General features: G+C 35.6%; 1 protein-coding gene across 1 annotated transcript in view; it reads left to right on the top strand.

Annotated features, from left to right (window-relative positions):
• Positions 1 to 832: 832 nt before the first annotated feature.
• The window catches only part of LOC145678634 (epithelial serine protease-like), a 52,673-nt gene continuing 30,359 nt past the window's right edge, over positions 833 to 23,146 (top strand). Inside the window, exons 1-3 of the mRNA XM_081749001.1 lie at positions 833 to 906; positions 7,561 to 7,615; positions 9,036 to 9,216. Coding sequence (XP_081605127.1) covers positions 862 to 906; positions 7,561 to 7,615; positions 9,036 to 9,216 — 281 coding nt within the window. The 5' untranslated portion in view covers positions 833 to 861. The remainder of the gene's footprint in view (positions 907 to 7,560; positions 7,616 to 9,035; positions 9,217 to 23,146) is intronic.

Here is a 23,146-nt window from a genome sequence, read left to right on the forward strand (position 1 = left end):
ATGTAAGTAATGTTAGTATTTGTTCTTTTCTTATGAAGGTTTATTATTGTTATTGCTACAGTAATGAAACGACAGGTATACACCTTACTTTCCCATACTGTTCTAATTTTGTGTCTAAAGGTAGGTCCATTTCGCAGGAAATAGGCAGAAACCACTGTAATTTCTATTTCAATTTAATCTAAGGAAAATTGCTGAGATAGCATAGCTTGGTGTTTAATTATGTATAGCATCAGAATGAGGTTGTTGATCTATGCTATGACAGGTCACGCTATCGGTAGAAGGAGGAAAAATTTCCTCTTGATTGGTTTCCTTAATAAAGTATAGGCAATAAACCTTTCTTGATGACGAAATACTTGAAGTAGAAGGAAATGAACTTAATCTACTTGATTCCTGATAGAAACTGCGAGATAATCTCTGCTTATCTTTTAGTAAGGGAAAAAGAAGGATTACAGACACTTTCAATTGTTGTTAATTAGTATAATTTAAATGCTTATCTTTCCTTTGTCAAATATAAGATCGGAGTGAAGCTTTTTCAACGTAAATTGTAAATTTGAACATATTGTTTAGAAAAAATGCCTTTGATAATGAACTTTGAATTATTTGTCAATAACATACAAAGAACCCTTTTATAGCTTAAGGAAGTTGAAAGGTATTTTTAAAATGTACAACCTGAATTATCACTGTACACTTCCACGTTTTTTAAGACAGTAAATCTGATTTATTAACAATAATAATCATATTCATGAAAGTTGATAAGCTCTTAATACTACCAATGTCTAATTGTTCTGATATTTAAAAAATTCACGTAGTTATATATAATGCTAGTTCAGCAGCTATGTGTGATAGGTTACAGAGAACACAATGAAGAAATTAGTAATTCTCGCCGTTTTTGCTGCAGTGACCCAGGTGAGTTACTAAGCTATGTAATGCAAATGCAGTGACATTGATGGGGGATTGGATATACCGGCCACTCTAAAAGTGTCACGTTCTCCACATTGATCCAATCATTTATCGTTAGTTCTCTTAAGTGTAATAATAATAATAATAATAATAATAATAATAATAATAATAATAATAATAATAATAATAATAATAATAATAATAATAATAATAGTCATAATATAAATCACGAGCAGCATTTAGGGATAAGGGACCATTGTTTAAGTACTCCCCATGTTAATCGTGCATTGCTGAACCTAACCTATTAATGTTTGACGTCTTGAGTTTATCTTGATAGAGCTAGAGAGACCAACACCTGTAACCAAAATAAACCCATATCGTGTTGAGGTTAAGGTGTGAAGGAAATTATTATTGTAGAATTAAATTCAGCGTTATAGACGATGAAATCTGTGATATTTGTGTTAATAAATGGCTTTGTGTATTTGTAAGATATTTTAAAGATGATAAAACAGTGGAACACTGTAATATTCGTAAAACTTAAAACGTTAAATGCTTGTCATATCAACGGCTATTGTTAAAATCTTGCGTGAATCAGGAGGAAAGACGGGAAAAATATGTGTGCAGGCACGTAGCCAAGGGGTGGGTCCGGGGGGTCCGGATCCCCCCCTTCGAAACCAGAAATGAAAAAAAAATAAGGAAGGCTGAAACAAAAGAAAACGAGAAAAAGAAGAATCAGCGTTAAAAATGAAAAGCTATAGCAAGCGTTTGGTTATTCTTTCTTATTAGGTGCTTTATATGAGGAAAGGAAGGGGGCAGGTCAAGTTAAAAATGGATATTATTGCAACGGAGCATTCCGAATTCCATCTAGCTTTATGCTAATCCTATGGGCTACAAATTACGATCGATAAACCGGTTCGGTCAAATAGACTGTCAGGTAGAACTTAAGAAATGCCCACAATTACCTATACTATGAGCCTGGCAACATAGATTTCAGTTACACTTGTTAAAGAAATTTTAAATTTCGTGGCAACACTAATCCATTTTATAGAATGCCTTTATTGACGAAAAAGATCTCGTTGCTATCCTTAACGGCATTAAACGAAGATAAGGAAAAGAAGACAAGAAGAACCAAGTTTGAATGACTTCTGAAGACTATATCTTTTTCAATACTTTTTAAATATTTTTTAACTGGAGAAAAATGTTGTCAGTAAAATAGTTTAGATTGATCGAGCCCCTGGTGTGGTGTGTATTCTCAGTATTTCATGTCACTACCCCCTCCCCCATTACGAAATTCCGGCTAAACGAACCAATATATGTTGCCAGTAAAATAGTTTAGAATGATCGACCCCTGCTGTGATAATCACAGTATTTCGTCACGGACCCCCCTATTACGAAATCCTAGCTACGTGCCTGATGTGTGGGTCAAGTTTACGATGATGCAAGCGTTGTGAGAGGGCACATTTGAGGACTTCAAGCTATCTTCAGAGAAGAATATCCTTATGCAGCTTATACACTTTGCTATGGCCATCAGTTTAACTTGGTATTATTACACGCATGTTCATCAAGGAAATTAAATGAATTTTTCAATATATTACAAAGTATCCATATCCTCAGTACTTTCTCACGGGCGCCTTCAAGATATTCAAATATTGCTTGATCTCAAGCCCTCAATATAGGAGATCTACAACATTGCCTTTATAACCTCACAGCCGTGTTGAAAAATTACTGTGTAATTCTTAAAGCTTTACGGGAAGAAGGAAAGCAACACTTATCGTATGATGCGAAAGGTCTATACATGCAACTGACATCTCTAGGCAACATAACGCATTTCGTTTTTACACACACTTTTGGAATCACTGATGGGATGAATGTATTTCTACAAAGTGAGGATATTCCTCTAGCAGATGCTCATCCTTTCCTTACCTCAGTAGAAAAGAACACTATACAATATATGAATGGAAGAAGCATTACTAAGTCTTTCCCAGAAGATACTTAAATTTGTTCAGAAAGATAACATTGATACAAGATCATGAGTCTAAGAGAAAGTCCATGTTTGCAAAAAATAAATTTAACAATATAATAATTACTTTCAAGATCGAAACCAAAATGTGGGCATATCTTGCCGAAAATAGTATTCGGGTGATATTGTTAAATGCCATTATAAAGTAGCTTGTTGAGCAATTTAGTGATGAAGACAACCAGGGCCGGATTTAGGAAGGGGGTGCACCGGGACACATGCACTCCCTTCACTGTAAATATACACTATCTAAAATAGGAACCTAGCAGTGAAAAAAACAAAATTTTCCGAAACTTACTGCTGTTATGTGTCCGTTTGAGGCTTAAAAGAAAGCTTAGTTTTGCAAAAGAAATGGTTTAAGTCGATTTTCTGAAACTTGAAAGAAAAGGATTCACTGAAAAAAGTAATATTCCTAATTCACACCACAGATGTCTAAAGGCATTTAAAAACTCATCAAATGTGGTGGTAGTTATTGGTGCACAACCTTTCAAGAAATCCTGGATCCGGCCCTGAAGACAACATTATTTGAAGAGGTGTGTAAGCTTATCTTAAACCATCAATCTTCCTAAATAAAGAAACATTGGAAGTTTTGTGAGAAATTTTGGAGTCGGGTTTAATGAGTCCGAAATAAATGTAGTGGAAAATGATTTTTAAAATGTGGAAATTTCATCTAACCTCAACACAATTTAAGATATTATCCTTTATTTTTCCAAATCCGTATATTTTCAGAGCAGATTTTTATATCAAATCACATTGACGATACCGGTATTATAATATGCATGCAAACGATCCTTTAGTCTTGAAATAAGACTAAACTCGTACGAACGTGATATTAGGAAAGAGAGAATGCCTGTCTTGCCTGTTTAGTAAATCGGACGAAAAAATAGCGGCTAGTTTATCAATAGATCAAATAATTATAATTGATGCATTTGCAACGTAAACCAGAAGATGACAACATTTATGTTTTGTCATACTATCTGAGGAAGTTGGTTAGTAATTGTTTCTGTGGTGCTGTTGTGAAGCTTATATCACAGTATGGCATTTCAGAATTTAATGCAGTTGCGAAATGGAGTATTATCGCTGGTTGAAACGAGTGGTGCTATAGACAAGAAACACTAAATAATTTAGTGTGTGAGGTTTGTAAAGTAATATAAAAGAGTATTTTGTGAAATTAAATCCTTTCCAGAAATTGAAATACAGGAGATCAGATGTATGTATATTATATTTTTTAAAAACTTAAGTATCCACTGAGTTAAGTCAATGTGGTGTAATAGAACGATTTGAGACTCTAGCCCAGCGTTTCCCAACCTTTTTCAACTTGCGGCACACTACGGGTGTAACTTGAATTCTCGCGGCACACTCATAGATATTATTATTATTAGTAGTAGTAGTAAATAGAAAATACCGTCGTATTTTTTTCTGTGTTTACTGACCTCCTTCTCACAGAGAAGAAACCTCGATCACTGGTTTTCCCCCCATCGTAAATCATTATACCGTACTTATTTTTCATTGTAATTTAAAAATAGAAAACGATTCGAATGAAATATAGGACTCAGCCTTTTAAAAATACACTTTCTTTTTGAAGACTGTATCCAACCTTTCACTAAGGAAAATCACTAAATAACAAACGAACAAACAAATCTCTTGTGTTTTTAAAACAGATGGAGGTAATTTGTATGAGTGTTTGCTTTGTCGAAAGGGTAGAATGAGATTTTAAAATTTCAAGTTACGAAATAACCTGTAACAATAAAGAAGCAATGGTCATAACAATGATAATAAATAGTTTTTTTGAACATTAAAAATGTACAGACAAGTAACACAGTGTGAAACTTATAATTTATTAATATACGTCACAATTTTTAATTATTAATAAAATTCTGTTTTCGAAATACAATCTGTGTAGTAGTAATGTATGTATATACAACAATATATTACAATTACAGTATCTTTTCCATTGTAGAGGTTCATAGTAATGTAAAATATAAATACACATTTTTCCTGTCTTGTAATTTTTTTGCTATATAATTAATAAGTTTGTTTCCATTTCCTCGCGGCACACCGTTTGGGAAACGCTGCTCTAGTCTGATGATCAGAAGACGAGAATCACCTTGGGTTCAAGTCGCAGCGAACAGCATACACGTTTTTAACTGTCCTTGATGTATCTGTGTTTGTATCTCTGTCAAGTCCGGTAGAAATTTATATTATATCGGATTGTCACTTTCGATGAAAAATGTATCACCTGTGACAATCGTAAAAGGTCAGGAGTGTGATTTAATCGTGATCAATGTCCAGGATGTTTCCAAATCACTCATTTATTCGTAGAATGTGTTATTGTTAAAATAGTGGTCTGTGATGAGGATGAATCATAATGTATTTCTTTGTCGAGGGGAAACTATCAGAGCCGATCGTGACAGTGTTGAATTTCATGCATTACATAGCAAACTTGCCGGAAGTATCCAATAATTATTAACGGACTTACAATCCTCATATTGTACCACAATGCATGCACTTATGTCGCTCAAAGGACAATGCAGACTCTCCATAAACTGCAATATGAGACTCTTCCATACCACCGTATGCTCCTCACTCTCTCCCTTCGACTACCACCTCCTTTGACATGACAATCACCTCTTGGCAGAAACTTTCGTGAAGACAGGGAAGTGCAAGGTAAAGTTGAGGATTTCTTCGAATTGTAGGCTTCAGACTTCTTTTGTCATGTAATTCTATCGTGACAAAAGCGTGACGCTGCAGTTCGAGATTACTTTGACTCATCAGGTATATTTTTTGTCTTTTGTCAATGAGTCATTTCAATCTCTCATAGCCGTGTGCACCAACGAAGTTTAAACGAGCGTTCACTCAAACGCGTTCAACATTAAACTTTCAAGTTTAAACGTGGTTCCAGGACTTTCGTTGCACCATTGAAAGTCGAAGTTCAGTACATCTTGTTTAAGTAAACTTCTGTCAATTTGTAAAATCGACTCTGATTGGTTGACGTCTTTTGTCTCTAAACTTCGTTTAACAAAGTAACAAATGAAGAAAGCATACCGCGTGCCGGTCTTTTCGACTTTCGAGATTGTGTGCATAGGGTTGAGAGTAGTCAAATTTCATTGATCGTAATTGTGGTGGAAAAAATAATGAAACCTCGAGCAAAAAATTTTTTCCGAGCACGAGAAATGAATTGTAATTTCATTAGTGGAAAACTACAAAGACATTATTGAACGTAAACAGACTGACTTGGATCAACAACGTTTAAACCCCCAAATTCGGCCGTTCAAACTAAAACCAAGTTTATCCACTAAATGATCGAGACTTAACCTTGAACATTGTTGGCGCAACAGACATTTTCACCGAGCTTGGTTATGACCCTCGTTCAACAGTTGAACCTCGTTGGTGCACACCGCCATCAAAGCTATAATGCCAAACCATAGGAAAGCATCCACTAAATTGTACCACAGCTTTTCAAAATTTAATTGAAGGTTCTAAAATTTAAAATTATATTACAGTCGTAAGTTCTCTTCAAAAAAATGTTTTACAAAAAACCACTGACTCATATCAAATTTAGGTAAGAGGGAAGTGAAGGTTGGCTTAAATGAACACTGCAATCTTAGTTGAGTCCATAATCCTCAATGGTTGTGGAGGGTTAGAAAGCATTTGATACAGGGAAAGGAAATATAAATTCTCTTCAGGAACTCTTATTGAATATTGGTTCTCTCAAATGTCCGGAGATGTACTTTATCAGGAGAAAACTTACCTGCTTGGAAATTCTTTATCGAAGTTAAATAAATTCAATTAGCTTTATGGAACTCTCTACTGGATTTTCTAAGATGATTCTAAGAGGAAAAGAAAGTAAAGTCAGAAGTATGCTCAATAACATAAAGGCTGAGTTCTTACATTTGATTAAATTGATGCTATATCAACCATGGGAATCACGATATATAGGACATGCTTTCAAAGGAAAGTTTACTTTTTCAACCTTCATAACTAAAACTAGAAGAGAGCTCTGCTAAGTTATTTGTTTTATGAATATTCTTTTACTGTATGTTTGGTGTCTTTACAATAAAACTACATGGATAGGTTTTTTCGCTTTTATCGGTACATCGACAAATTCAAAAGATTAATTTTACATATAATTTGAGATATATTCTTCGTCTTTTGCCTTACCGTTTCGTAAGAAAAATCAAAATGGAAAATAAAATATGAAGAAAGCCATAGATGAGTTTGCTGCGTCGGCTCTTGAGGGAAGTCATATTGGTAAAATATAAATTTTATCATCATAAGTAGAGGGATATATGGATACATTTGAGTTTATCGTGCCGTTTAACAATAAGAGTATATAAGCTTGAGCTTAGTGTGTGATCTGGATCACATAAAACCCGGGCGGGAATTAAACCCATCTTTCGCACCAAAGGCACATGAATTAATAATTTAGTCATGATGAAGCTCGCTACAAATTATGGGAACAAAGTTTATCTGATGTACAAATTCTTGTATACAGTCTCTGAAGTCTGCAAAGCTTTTTAAATTTGCCTGTAGCGATAAAATTTAACTTTTTACCGATATGACCTCCCTCATGAGCCACCACTGATAAAAAATAGAATGTTATGCAAACAATTATCTTTTTAATACTCATCTTTTCTTCACAGGCTGCTGTTTTAACTAAAGAAGTGAAAGCGGAGGTTAGAGAGCCTTCAAATCTGAGTAAGTACTGCTGCCTACTTAATACGTATTATATCAAAAAGTTTGACTAAAGATATGAAAAGAGAGGTTACAGAGCTTTTAAATCTGAGTAAGTGCTGCTGCCTACTTTATATGATATCAGGTTGTTTAGCAAATATTCAGCCTTTTGTACACGATATAGCATTAGTGTCTTACATTCCTGGTTATGTGAGTCGCAGCGGGTGAAGCCTAACGCCATTTGGCCGGTAACAGGTAAAACTAGTAGATGGATGAACAAAAAGTGTTAGAATTCTCGGAATGAACTTCTGGTATTGCGTCGAGAAGATGAGTGAACTTTCCGTAAAACTGAGTTAAATTTTAGTATTTTATTTCGATAAAGACGCAAATGGTGCCCAAATCCGTGAAGAAATTTAAGCTGTTTGTGGACTAGATATGGACCAGATATAATCTTTGATATCTAAGATTCGTGTTAGTTACGGATCATAACTGATACATCCAGCAGGACTGATATACAAATGCTTTTCCAGCTGATTAGCTACTTTCTACTGATGAAAGGAGTTAAAATACATCTCTTAGCAAAGTGTCTCAGCTAAGAAGATTTACCTTCCACCGGAGAGTCCAGATTTGGAATACCACAAACATGGTAACTTACCACCTCAAATGGAATGTTATACTATCATGGAAAATTCGTCATGATTAACGGTTGGTTAGAGCAGTTCATGAGATTTTTGGCAAGAGTTTTCCAAACCGCTATACTATCACTAAAGAGAATTCAAATTTCAAACTCATGGGAGAAGATGACACAAGACCAAATACTCATAGTGTTCCATCATCCCTGTTAAACACTTTTATATTTAAAATCATTCTCTGCGGCGAGAAGTGGTTTCCGTCTATCAATTCTCTCGTGACAGCATGGCTCGTATAGATACCTGATGGTTCTGATACGGCCTACGTATTAATTATCTGCTACGTTTTCACACTTGGAAGGTAAGTTTTCTTCTGTTACGTCTTTTAGAGCATTGAATAAGTAGCTACGTTTGTTGGTGTTTTGAAATGCATATAATTGATTGATGATAGTCGCGTTAATCATTAGTATTTGAGCAACTTGTTTTCAACACTTTGCTCAACAATGTATTCCTTTTGGAAATCACTGAATGGTTCGAGATTTGAATTTGAAAATATTCTATTACACACAAATCTACAGAGGCACGCAGAAATGTAGTATCATTATAATGAAACATCAGTATTTTGTAATTCAGTGTCTACGTAAAGGTTGTTTGTGTATGAAGAAGGTTAGACCACATGGCTATTTCAGCACGGCTGCATAGATAGGCAGCTAAATTATGAAGGTAAATGTATAAAATATATACACAATTTAATACATTTTCTTATGTTACAATGATTCAAAAGTAACTATTTAAATTGTTTACTATTTCTGTAGAAAATGAGCCAATAAAAGTGTTTAATGGCAGCAGAATTGTAGGAGGCCTATTTGCTGTACGAGGACAATTTCCTTTTATGGCCCGTCTTCATCATTTTCTGGGGAACAATGTTATTGGACTTTGTGGGGCCAGTCTTATTAGTGATCAGTGGTTATTGACTGCAGCACATTGTGTAAAGGGGTAAGTTTGTTTTTAAATTTTATTTTAGAAATAGTTATAACATTTTATGACAATCTAGGCATTCGACAATCTGAACAAGAATTTAATTGCGAAATCGTATTTATGTTTAAAGGAACTAAATATCTGCTCTCATTTCAGTAAATAGATACAAATTATTGGTTACTTTTTATGGAACCGAAATTGGCACATATATTGCCTTCAGTGCCAGAATTGCGTATCAGCTAAACAAGTTATAGTTTAGGGCCCTTCTACGTCTCTCTCTCTCTTAGGCCCCAGAAAGTTTAAAAGAAAGATAACTGGATGTAGATTTCGAATATATAAAATAAAAGCAATTACAATAAAACCTATCTAGAACTACAGCAACAGTGTGTTGTGTTCTACAAGCTCGTATGATGTAAGTAATTGTAGACCCTCTTGCTAGCCTTCTTCACTAGTTTATCAAACCTAAATGCTGCTCTAATTGCCTTCAAAGTGAAATTTTTCCTAATGACAGTGCTTATGGTAAAGAATATTGATTGAAATAGGTGGTAGAGCATTTTGGTTGTAGTGATAATGGGGCAGGTAGCGTGTTGAATGAAATTGTTGACAGATGATAGTGTACTGATAGATACACCGGTATTGATGATAGGGAGATTGACTAGAATTAACAGTAAGAAATATTCACTGAAATTAATTGTCGGGGATATTAACTGGAATTCACTGTACTGGATCTGACTTGTCTTGTGGTAGTTGATGTTGGCTGGGATTGTGAAAGGGGGTGAGACTGTGAATGATAGTAGGGGACGTACGAAATAGAATATACAATTAAACAATTACTTAACTAGATTTTGAACATTTGTCACATGTGATATTTATGATAATTTGAGCGTCCTTTTTATTTGACGCACTGGATTTTTACAAATATGACCTGAAAATACGCCGAAGCTGCTCAGGATAACAAAAATTATAATATAGGAAATACGAAGTTTAAAGTTTATGAATATGCTGGGTAAACAAACCTACGAATATCCCCAAGAACATAGTTTATACCGTTTACTTGCGAGTAACTATAGAAGAAAGAATGGTGATCGTGAAAAAAAAAATCGAATTCCAAATTTCAATTGATTTAGACGCTTCATGATTCTTACATGCTGAAAAAGTGATTTCTTGACGTCTGTTCATCCGTTCGTTCGTCCCGATGTAAATATGTTCACTCGAGATCGACTTTTAAATTTGAGGTTCCTATAAGATTCTCTAGAGGAAATCTTCCGATTTTCTTTTTACCCCTAAAAATAAGGGAAAGCTGATTTTTTACGAAAAATCGCACGGATAACTTACACTTAGGGATAAATATCTTTTCGGAAGGTGTTCTCCAAATCTACTCGGGCGATTGTTTCTCATATTTCATAACTAGCTAAATATACCCATTCTTCGCATGGGGGCTGTGTTTGGAAGTCAATGTCTGTGGGAGTATCAGCATTCATTTCAGCGACCGCAAAAAATTTGCATTTGACACTAATATCGGTCATTTTCTGCTACTTTTACATGATTTGGTACACCCCTTCTTCCGCTGACTGCCGGCATGCATACAATAGTAGCTGAATTTGCAAGTCATTGCTAATGGAAGTGTCATCATTGATCTCAGCGACCGCGAAAACTATGGATTTCACATTAACATCGGTTATGTTTGATTACTTTTACATGTATCAGTCGGCATCACCCCCACGCTGACCTCCGACCCGCAGTCGAATAGGGTGAATTTGGAAGTTAATGTTATCGGAGTTTCACCATTGGTCTCACCGACCGCGAAAACTATGAATTCGACACTAATATCGGCCATTTTCTACTACTTGTCCCGGTTAACGTCCCCTGAGACCCCCTGGTTCGAATTTTGATAAAAACGCTTCGTCTTAGTCTGGGGCCTGGAGTAAGGTACCCGTGACCAAATTTTGGTAACTCTTGGTTCACTCGTCTGGTTCCCAAGCCGCATACACACAAACAGACAAACACACAAACAAACTCTTTATTTTATTTATATTAGAATAAATGTTTCATTAATAACCCTATAATACGAGATAAGTTATTGCTTATGAAAAAATCCCAAGGGGTAACTTCTTTTTCGGACGATTAATTAGTCTGAGGATTTTTCCATAGGCCTATATCATAAACAAGAGTTTTGTTAATATCCATAAAGTTTCATTAATAAATTTCCGAAAAGGCTTTATAATTTTGTTTGTATTTAATGTTTCAATAATAACTGCAGAATAATATGATTTAGCCTAAGAAATTGAAACGAGAAAGTTTGGCATCTTTTACGTTTTACCTTAGTGCCTTTTATCTCTTATTTTATTTAATTGAAATGTGATAGTTGAATATACTTGGAACCAGACTACAGTTTTCCTAGTATTGAATACAGAAATCAACTATGCACGAAAGACCTCTAGAATAGAAAAGATATAGGCAATCTTCAAAGAAGAGGAATTATAGTTCCTTAGACAGGTATTATATTCAAATAGAATTAATCAAAATAAACTTATGTATTAAGATATCACATCAGTAGCAATTAAAGTTTCGTTTTTGAATAATAAGCAATTTTTCGGAGTTACAACACAGCTTCGCTTTTACAATTTTCAAGGGGCAGAAAAATGTTAATCAGTAAAATATGTCAATTTCGAGAAATGAGGAGGAGTTTTAAAGTGTTATATGTCCAATTGTGTATGTTTGATAACTTCTACTCCTAAGTATATGCAACGTGATAGTACGTAGCATTAGCTAAATGATGTACGAAATGAAATGAAATAGTTCAGTTTAACGTCCCATGCTGAGACCCATTCGGCTAAGAAAGACGGATGATTAAGGCAAGTGAATGACGATGGAAGTATTGGTGGAATGAAAATGTGGGAGGATAGGGAGTACTTCGAGAAAACATACGAACACATTGTTGTCTTCCACAAATTTACTTGGATGGAGATGGAACCAGGAACCCCACGCACCAAAGATAAGTGCTCTACCAAAGATTCATCGTGCTCCCCTAAATAATGTAATAATGAACGTGTATGTAACATGTATTTCTATTCATACAGTAGTTCAACATGAACTGTTCCTATTGTCATGTCCTCCTTTATAAAGATATTCAGTCGCTGACCAAAGCGTAGGGTTATCAAAATGTAACAAACAAACAAACAAAAGCTTCCGGCTAGTTCAATGCGAGGATCGATACACTGGTCATGCAGCGTTTAGAACAGGGACGTCATTTGGGTGGTGTCTTCCTACTTGCGACAGGAACTGTTAACTGTCCAATGAGCGACCGATTTGATCTGTTAACTGGTCTATGAGTCACCGACTCGTTCATACCAAGATAATAGAAGAAGATAAGGTTCCCTCTTCTTTAACTTCTTTCACGCTAGTGTGATTTAGAGCCTAACAAAATGTACTATGAAAAATTTACGTTCCTATAGGTCTCATTTCAAAAACATGGTGTATCCAAAGAAATTCTTACACAAGTTACAAATCTCTCGCAGGATTTAACAGTTGATCTTGCTATAAGGGATTATATCTTGATTTCTACACGACAAGCTTTTATGAATAAGTCAAAACAAGGGGGAAGGCGAATTAAGCAATTAGTTTACCTTTTGGTAGCTTACAAGGGGGAAAGGTAATATAAAGGATTAGTTTAATATCTGGAATGATTAGAGTGTACTGCATTGTATTTGGTGGCGTTGGTTGGGAATAGCCAATCGGATGTAAGGGATCTCAAAAGCTGTCTTTTATTATTGAAATATTTTTTCTCAAACATAGTCTTAGGAAGTCTAAGAAGTGGATAGTTGTCGAAACTATTATACGTTTAAGTTTTCCAAAATAAAATATATTGCTTTGCTTAATGAGTAGTTAGATTTGAATAAAATTAAGTACAGTAAGCAGTGCTTTTGAAGAAAGTGGATATTACAATTAGGTTTTCAATAATTAATTACATAGGAAAATACTTTCCATGGAAATATCCCTGTTATCTCGTTATGTTATTTGATATGTTTTGTCAAATCAACTCAAAATTAAGATAAGTTTTATTTGCACTCACAGTAGAGTGAAAATGTATTTGACGAACAGTATCACTGACACGTACATTTATCATAGTAAGGTTGTTCGGACGCTAATAACGCCAGAGGCAATCATATTTCACGAGAGGGAATCGTATCATCTTCCTCATTTCAATGTGAATGAATCGGTCCCTCATAGAACAGATAATAGTTCCTGTCGCTAATAGGACTGTCGCTTCTAGGATTAATTTCATTTGGGTAGAGTAGGATGGGCAGTCGCTCCCCTGAGTTTGAGAGGGATACCCGTTTTTTAAATTGTATACTAATATACTAATAAAAACATGAAATTCTTATATCGTTGACAAATTTTGCCCCCATCCCTAGGTAAAGTCTGATATGACGCTACTGTATTGAGAAGAAAAAAAGTTAATTTTTTGTCTAGAAAATCCGGAGGGTTAGCTAAACCATATTGAACAGCCGCAAATATGGAGAAATTATGTGTATCTTCCGTTGGCCTGTGCAGGGTAGAGAAAATCATGGTTAAGCACTTTGATAAACATTATCTTGTTGTGTACGAATACTACATAGTTCAGAAAATCCACAGAAAATGCAGGAAAAGAGTAAGGAAAGACTCCTACATGAGGAACCTACGGATTTTTCTTCTCAATGTGCTCGATTTTTCTCTCCGTGTAGTTCAGAAACTTACATAGGTCGATATAACTGGAAAACGAGCAATTTGTTTCGCGTGTTAAATGCAATTTAATCCGCTAGGTGGTGCTTAGATCATAAACTTTACTATTCATTACTTTAGCGGAAAGCAGAAAGGCAAACTTGATCTTTACCATCACCAGTTTTTTAATCTCTGTGATGTTATCTTGCTTTTATATCACGTGGTGTAAATAACTGAAAATTAAAATTTTGTAAACTTCAAAACGAGAATTTTAATACATTGTAAATATAGGAAAAAGTAGATGTTGAAAAAGGCGAGAACACCTTAAATATGGGAACATGGAAACGAAGTAATACTGTATATTATGGAGATGTAATAATGAGACCTAGGAATAGGCAGAGTTAAAGGTAAGAGGAAAATGTTTACATGCATATCTAAGAGACTTGTGTAGCAACAATTTTGACTGTTCAATCTTGAATTAACCTAACACAGAATAAAATTCAATGCTAGACTTTCATTTTGGGAATGATGAACCTTTAGACTACCTTTTATTAGATATCTATGTACTTGCATCAATTACCCGCTTACTTAGGTTAAATTAAAAAGAAATTGTAATATGTTCCTTTAGTCACTTTTTACTATTACTAAAGTGCTCTCCGATATCAGTCATTTTGGATCATTTATATATATGCCCCACGTTACGGGGCTGAATTTGGATTTAAACAGCATCGGAAGTGTCACTGTTCTTCCCAGCGTCCCCGAAAACTATAGATTCGACACTACCGTCAAGCTCTACAGTCAAAGTAAAACGAAAGAAAATTTTCCAGGCTCAAACTTCAACTATGTTGAAAATTTGATCGAGATCGGTCAAGTGGTTCAAGAGATTACGAGTCACAAACGTAGTCACTTTCAATTTTGCAATGTAGATAACTTTTCTTTATTGCTATAATGTTGCAGTGACAATTGATTTGTTGATACTGCTTTAAATTGTATCTCCAAAGGCATCCATCTTTTAATATATTAAGAAAAGGTGATAAAGGCTATTGTGCGCAATGTCTCAACTTGGAGCTGGGATCCCTAAGAGGTGGTAAGACGAATACATGAGATCCACGAAGGAAAGTCAGATAAATGCAATTAGGAAATAGAAGTGGAGAAATTTAGTTTTAAGGATTACTTTAAGTTTCTTATTTTAATAAACATTATTATTTCCATACTTATTTCCAAATACAGTAAAGAGTTTTAAACAAAATTTTAAACAAATAAATCATCCTTTGAAAAACTATTGGAATAAAAGTGGAATGAAATTGGTGAGAAACTGCACATTGAAATATAAAAGCCTTCAAATACTAGCAAACTTTTATTTAAAAAAGTTTATTACAAACCGTAATTTATTTACGGGGATTGCTGGCAAGAAGATGTGCTAAAAGGTTATCTTGAAATGAAATACATTGAGAAAATCTGTTCAAGGGCAATATACAATTGAGCGAATGCATGATATTTTCAACCCCAACAAGTGCTGGGTATTACAATCAACGATCTGAGAAGTGACCTATACATTATTCCTCAAGATTGATATCAATGAGGAATACATTGAAAGTTCTGTGATATTTGAAGATTTGATTAGCAACATCGAAGATGCTAGATATGAAGTATTTATGAACTTCGAACAGGATTAAAGTCTATAACAAGGTGATAACTAAACACGTAGAAAATAGGATTGAGAATATGTTTATGTAGAATGGTTTATTACATATTTTCTTACAATTCTCGTTACTTTTGTTTTTAAATTTCTAAATTATTATATACATAAAATAAAATAGTTATCAAATTACTAATATTATCTAGCCATGAAATAATTAGCAGAAATAACATTTCACATTGGCTTGAAGGAAAATATTTTACAATGTGTATTAAACAGTACAGAGCAGAGTTTACAAGTACTGATACTTTCAGGACCAATATGTAATGTATATTTCATGAATACTTAATTTTCTTTGTTACTCTCGTCCCCATTTTTGTTAATTTTGGTGAATAATTCAAATATTGACAATGAACACCAAAAGTTTTGAAAGTGATCCGAATAGTATCTAGAAGATGATATTAAATAAATTAATAAATTATTTCTAGATTTTTTATAAGCCCAAAAACTGCGTGGTCAATTTATAATATAGAAATCCCAAGGCAAACTTCTGTAGTACAGAAAATGTATATCAATTAATTATTAATTTGTGCCGTATTTTCTGAGTCACTTTCTGAATTTTTGATATTATCTATGGCCTTGAAGTTATTCAGTAAAATTCCAAAATCTGAGTGTGAGCTTCGAGCGACAATATATAATTTCTCGTTAAAAATGCAACTAATATGAAAGAAGCTAAATATATGTTTTTAATTTATTTAAGTTTTTGTACTGTAAAATAAGTGAATATGGGATTCTTTATAAGTTATGTTAAGTTGTACGCCCCTTTACTGCATCCAGACTATATGCGCGTTCAGTCCACAAGAGAATCTAGTCCACTTTTAGTTATTTTGAACATATTTTAGCTTTAAGATCTCTGTCTAAAGCTACTTTTAGAGCCTAAAAAATTCGTGTCCAGATGTTGTATATAACTCTTTTAATGTAAAAAACTGTGTAAAGTATAGAGCGTATGTTCTTAAAGATTCTACACAAACAAAATGCGCCTTTTTCTCACAACTTTATTAATATGACTTGATTACCTTGTCCTTTGGGCACCCTATATAAGTCGTATACCTATGGCTAATTGTGGAATCTGAATCACATATTCTTTAACCGGGTTTCGAATCTCGATTTCAGCACCACAAAACGGAAGCTCTGTTTAACGTAACTTCGTTATAAGTTATGTATGGAATCAAGTGATTTAGTAGTTATAAATAATATAACCATTCTCAATGCTGTATTTACTAAACTAAAGTGAAGAGAAATATTAATGCGATGGATAAAACAGATATTTAATGACATAAGTTTTATATTCAAATCCGTGTTCTTACTTCTACAACATAGGTAAGTTTGAAGTAAAACACGTGATGAAACAAAAATTCCATACGAAAACAGAACATATACAAGGTGGTCGTGCATCAATGACAGAAAATTTGGGAGATGAATTTACTGGTAAAAACAATCAAAAAATGTCATATAAACATTGGATGAATGCGGCTTCGTTTGTACACTAGGGACTCTGAAATGTCACCTTCCGAGGCATCAGATTGTAATATCGTGAGAAGGGACAGAAATAGGTATGTCAGGTCAAAAGATATCAAAGGAAACCCCGTCCGAAAAATTTAATTATGCATAACTGATGGCGAAACTGCGTCTGCGCCAAAGGGGGCACAAAGATAGTGAATAAAACGCGGACAAAATTGAAAACTTTACACTGACAAACTGTAGCTTGGAATGTAGCTTGGAACATGCAGCAACAAATGTTAATGAACAAAGGCAACAATGGCAACGCTGTAGGGACATTATAGCAGGCGGAATATAGGAATACAATATCTTTGTGACGGAGAGAGATACGAATGCCGGGTCAAAAGATATCAAAGTAAACCCCATATGAAGAATCCAGTTATGGACGCGTACTGCGGAACAGTGGAGGCGCACGAGAGCTACAAAGAAACTGTTGAACACTGTTAGTGATAAAGCCTGCAGATCGTACAAAACACTATGAAAGATGAGACCCACTGTACACTAAAAACAAGAAGTATTGTACTGTACTTAACGTGGTCAACATAATGCCGTCCTAAGGCAGCTGTTCAATATGTCATCCTTTTTCTTCGAGACAGACAGTTACACGATGGTTAAGGATCTTCTGACTAGTGGCAATATCGCTGTCGTTTCCGTAGTATGACAAATGCAGTACATACACGATGGAGAAGATCTTTAACGTCAATCACGGGTCGTGTTTACAGGAGACTCTTCACGTAACACCACAGGAAAAATCTATGGGATTCAGGTCGGGTAAACGTGGGACCATGCTCGTCTGCCACCACGACCTATCCACCTGCTTGGAAATGTTTCGTTCAAATATGCACGAATGGTGTGATATGAATGGGCATCATGCATAAACCACGTACACTGTCGTGTCCTCATTGACAAATCTTCAAGCAGAATAGGTAGGTCCTGGGTCAGAAACTGGAGATACGATATTGCGTTCAATCGCTGTGGTAAGAAGTGTGGTAACACAACGTTGTCGCAAATACCAACATGCTTGCAATTGGAAATGCAGTTGGCACTTCGTATGCGAGTCTTTATAATTGCATGCGGGTTATTGGGTGTGCATCGATTGTCATTTCGGACATTTGTGATGCCATCCCGTTTGAATAATGCATCATCCGAGAACATCACCTGTGTTAGAAAGGCCGGTGATGCACTGCAGCGGGAATATAACGAACTACGTTATAACCAACTGCAGCGGCGGTATAACCAACCAGAGTAGTATAACGATCGACGATATAACCAACTGCAGCGGCAGTATAATCACCATCGTCGGGCATCATAATCACCATCGTGTAACGAATGCGTTCGTTGTACGTGTTATGCTCTGAGATTATTACTGTGAAGCTATGTGTATTTAGACATATGGAAAAGTTTCTTATTTTGAACAATGGGACATTTTATTTCAAAAGAACATTTCAGTCAAAAGCATCATCATTCGTTTCAAATTAAATCACCTATCGACTTGTTTTTCTAAGTTCATTTGCCTTTGCTGTCTGTCATTCATTTCTTACGTTGTAATTTTTCAATTAATAAAATAACAGATTGCTTCCCCGTCCGCATTCCTATCATCACCTTACCTTGGTTAATCTACGAGCATGCACTTTTTCCATCGAAACGCAAAGCAGAGTGAATAACCGAGGATATGAACCCGGAAGGAACGCCAGACAAAATGGATTGAGACACTATCGGAAGGGACGGTCGACATGGAGCGAGAGACGAGTTAGAATGTAGACCGCTAGCTTCATTTGAAATTTACGATTAATAGCCTTGCTCTGTCTTAGAGAGCACCTTTGATTCAACGACGATGTATTGCTTTTTAAGAAGAAGTTTTAAGGTTATCTAAAGTTGCGGACTTCGTGAAGTTGGTTACTCAGTCCGGGTTTCGCCAACTCTTAACCTTGGTTACTGGAACGACCAGCCAGCCAAACAGAGGGATGGACGGACGTCGGCCCGTAGGAGGAATCGTGGAGAGGACAACGATCAGACCTGCAAGTAAGTGCGAGTAGATTAACCTATCCCATAAGTTACTCCCTTCTTGCCCCTTTTCACCCCCTTTAACATCACAGTCTGTTTCTTTTGTACGTGTTGGATTTCATTTAAATGCAACCCAGGTTGGATCCCGTACCTCATATTTTGTTAAGTTCTATATTTACGAAATCCTGGGCGCAACTTGTCGGATCTGACATCCCCAAACACGTCAATTACTCACACATCATCTGAGCTCTCAGACCGACAAGGGGAGACTGCACATGGCGGAGATGTGGTTTTAACTTGTGTGGATGCACACATATCTGCGACCCTCGATTTATTTTGCATTAGTTTGTTTGCCGCCCACCGTTAGAATTTGATGAAATTCTATTTGTTTTGCCACCCTCCCTCCACCCTCTCAATTTGTTGTGTTATTTTGTTTTGGGTGCTTTTAGTTATATTATTTAGAGATATTTAGAGAAAATGGTGAATACTAGCATTATGGCACAAACTCGACTTACGTCTCTAGATTCTATTGTGCGCCCCACATTTTTTCACGGCAAGTATGGGGAAGACGTCATTCGTTTTTTTGAGTATTTCGAATCTTACTGCGTCATTTATGAGTTCAATGCAGTAAAGAAGCGTCATTTGCTTCCATATCTGTTAAGGGACGGAGCCTTAGCGTGGTTTCTAGCTTTAACTAGGACAGACGAATTTGTGAACTTGTCGTATGTAGACATAAAGAGACGAATGATCACATTATTTGGTAGTTTTGTAGTTAAGAAGGTGACGGAACATACTATTCGTTCCAGAGATCAAAAAGAAGGGGAACCTATTATGACATATATTTATGAGAAGCTAGATCTCATACTTAGTTTTGATAAAGCCATGCCTATTCAACAACAAATTAATTTCCTTATTGAAGGGTTATTGCCTCAGTATTTTAAGCTTACATGCAACAAATTGTTTCCATCTGTTGATGCGTTATGTGAGTTTTTATTACAAGAACAGTCAGCTGAGTTAATAGTAAATTACAAGACGCTCATTAAATCTAATTCGAAAGAACAAGTCTTGCAGTTTAGTACACCGGAATTTATCGCTAAGATAGCTGATGTTTCATTGCGCGATAATTCTCATGTTTCATTTCCTCTCGAAGAACAACGGGAAAAAAAAGAAATGCTTGCACGTTTGCATTATCATATCTCATCCGCTGGGAAAGAATGCAGTGATCAACAGTCTGTAGATTCTATTCCGTCTCATCAACAGAAATGTAACTCTTTTTTTTCTTTTTGTTCCTCTGAATGTAAAAGTGCCGAGAATAATAATAATATGCATGATAGAATGGGCTCTGCGACGAATACCTCTGTTATGGTTAAGAACGAACAGAACAAGTGCAAACAGAATCATAGTACGTCTCCCGCGAATAATAAAATACACTGTCCGGCCAAAGCATTAGAGTGCAACATGGCGCAAGTCAGGAGAAGTAATAATTGTAATGTTTTACATAGTGGAAATAGTTCAGGGAATAGTGAAAGACCTGTTTTTAAGACCCACACGATTACTACGCCTATTGTTAGGGATAGGATCCTGCCTTGTATCAAAATTAGTATTGGAAATAAAGAGTATAAAGCGTTGTTGGACTCTGGGAGTCAAATTTCAATTTGCACTAGAGAGCTCCTTCCTCCGAACACTAGACTTGTTAAAAGACGTACTATTATCCGTGGCATCTCGGGTAAAGGACTTGAAACTAACACGTTAGCTGTGCTGAAGTTCAAAATTGACGGCTATTCATTTACGCACACTTTTAGAGTTGTTGACAAATTTGCTTCTTCTGTTTTGTTGGGGAACGATTGGTTACTTCCTCAACATGTCACTATTAACCAGGATATTCACGTAGTTCACATAGTTAGGTTTGGGAAGCCTACTGATCACGCTTTACCTGAAAGTCATGCTATAGGCACAGTTTCTGAACAAACAGCGAACCTTATGCAAGCGTATTTCATAACGGCGAAATCTGTTACTTTGCCACCAAATTCCAGTGTTTCAGTACCTGTTCGTAAAATTAATGATTTAGTGGGAATTAAAAATGTTTTGCAACCCAATGAAAAAATCTGTTCTAAAGCCGAAATTTTTGTTAATGAATCTAGAGTGGATCCTGTTAATCCTGTCATTAGAGTAGTCAACCCAACCAACAAAAAGTTGTGTTTAGAGAAAAATCTTCATTTAGGTGAAGCCATTGACATTAGGCCGGGTGCACATGATCCAAATGATACAGATAGTGTTCAAAATCATGGTTTAGCCAGTAAACAAGACAACAATAACTTTCCTGCTGGTTTTGATGTCAAGCGTGTGGACATTAACCCTCAACTTTCGGACGATCAGAAGCAAATGTTTTATTCTGTTATAGAGGAGTATAAGGATTGTTTTTCTTGGTCAGAGGATGATTTTGGAGTGGCCAAGGGCTACGTACATGAAATTAAAATGCTAGATAACGTCCCAGTTCACACCAATCAGTTTCCTATTCCCTTCCATTTAAGAGAAGAAGTTAAAAAACAGATTGATACTTTGCTTAAACAAAAGGTTATTAGGAGGTGCATCTCGAGTTATAACTCGCCTATTCTTCTCGTGAAAAAGAAGTCTGGATCTTATAGATTTTGTTTGGATTGTAGAGCGATCAATTTACACATTGCACCAGACAGTTTTCCTGTACCGTCGATAGAAGACATTCTTTCGCGTCTTAGTAAGTGTCGCTACCTGTGCTGCTCGGACTTGCTCAGTGGTTTTTTTCAAGTGAAAATCGCGGAAGAATACCAACACGTCACTGCCTTTTCAATCCCAGGAGCTGGTTCTTTTTGTTTTACAGCACTTCCTCAGGGCCTTATCACTAGTTCCGCTGGTTTAAACAGATTAGTGAAAATGACATTGGAAGGATTAGAATCTGAACAAATTTTCGGGTACCTTGATGATTTTTTCTGGGGTGGGAATACTTTTGAGGATGTTATCAACCTCACCAAGAAGTTATTTCAACGAATTAGAGAACGTGGTCTTAAACTTGCACCAGAAAAAACGAAATTGGCTTATTTTTCATTAACAGTTTTGGGACACGATATTTCGTACGATGGCTTGCGAATTTCCAAGAAAATAACTGACTCCATTAGTAATTATGAACGTCCGAAGACGAAAAAACATGTGAAAAGTTTTCTAGGATTAGCTAGCTTTGTAAGACGATTCTTACCTAATTTTTCTGAAATTGCGGAACCTTTGAATTCACTTCTCAGAAAGGATGTACCGTTTAAGTGGACACAAAAACAACAAGATGCTTTTGAGAAAATTAAAGATCTTATCATAAAATCGCCATATTTGATGCATTATAATCCTAAACACCCTGTATACTTGTTCTGTGATGCATCAACTCGCGGTCTGGCTGCCGTGCTCAAACAACCTATATCCTCTCCAGATGACCCAGAGTTAGCACCCATTGCTTATTGTAGCCGTAGCTTAAGTAAAAGTGAGAAGTCTAGACACCCTTATGAACTTGAACTTTTGAGTATAATATATGCCTTTAGATCCTTTCGTTACTTTTTACTAGGACGTCACTTTTTTTTGAAAACCGATTGTAAGAGTCTTTTGTTTTTGAAGCAGACGAAAAATGTAGGCAAATTTGCTAGGTGGCTTAGTTTTATTGAACAGTATAACTTTACTGTGACACACATATCTGGGGTATCTAACATAGAAGCCGATGCACTTTCACGTTTTTCTCGTGCCCCCAGGGACATTTCTGATGAGCAACAAAATGAGGAAGACCCTCGAGTATTTTCTTCCACTGTTACAGAGTGTAACAATATGCTAAGTGACGAGCCTTCTCTCAGAGATGAACAAATGAAGGACCCGTTTTATAAGGATATTTTTGATTGGTTAGAAAACAAGGAAAAGAAAAATCCCAAAATTGAAAGACAGGCATTTTATTTCACGGTTAAAGAAGGAATCTTGTATAGAAAACAAAAAACATTTAGTGGTATGAAATTTTTAGTTGCTGTACCTGTTTCATTA

This window comes from Thermobia domestica, chromosome 2 (assembly GCF_964235325.1).
Source record: "Thermobia domestica chromosome 2, izTheDome1.hap1.1, whole genome shotgun sequence".
NCBI lineage: Eukaryota > Metazoa > Arthropoda > Insecta > Zygentoma > Lepismatidae > Thermobia > Thermobia domestica.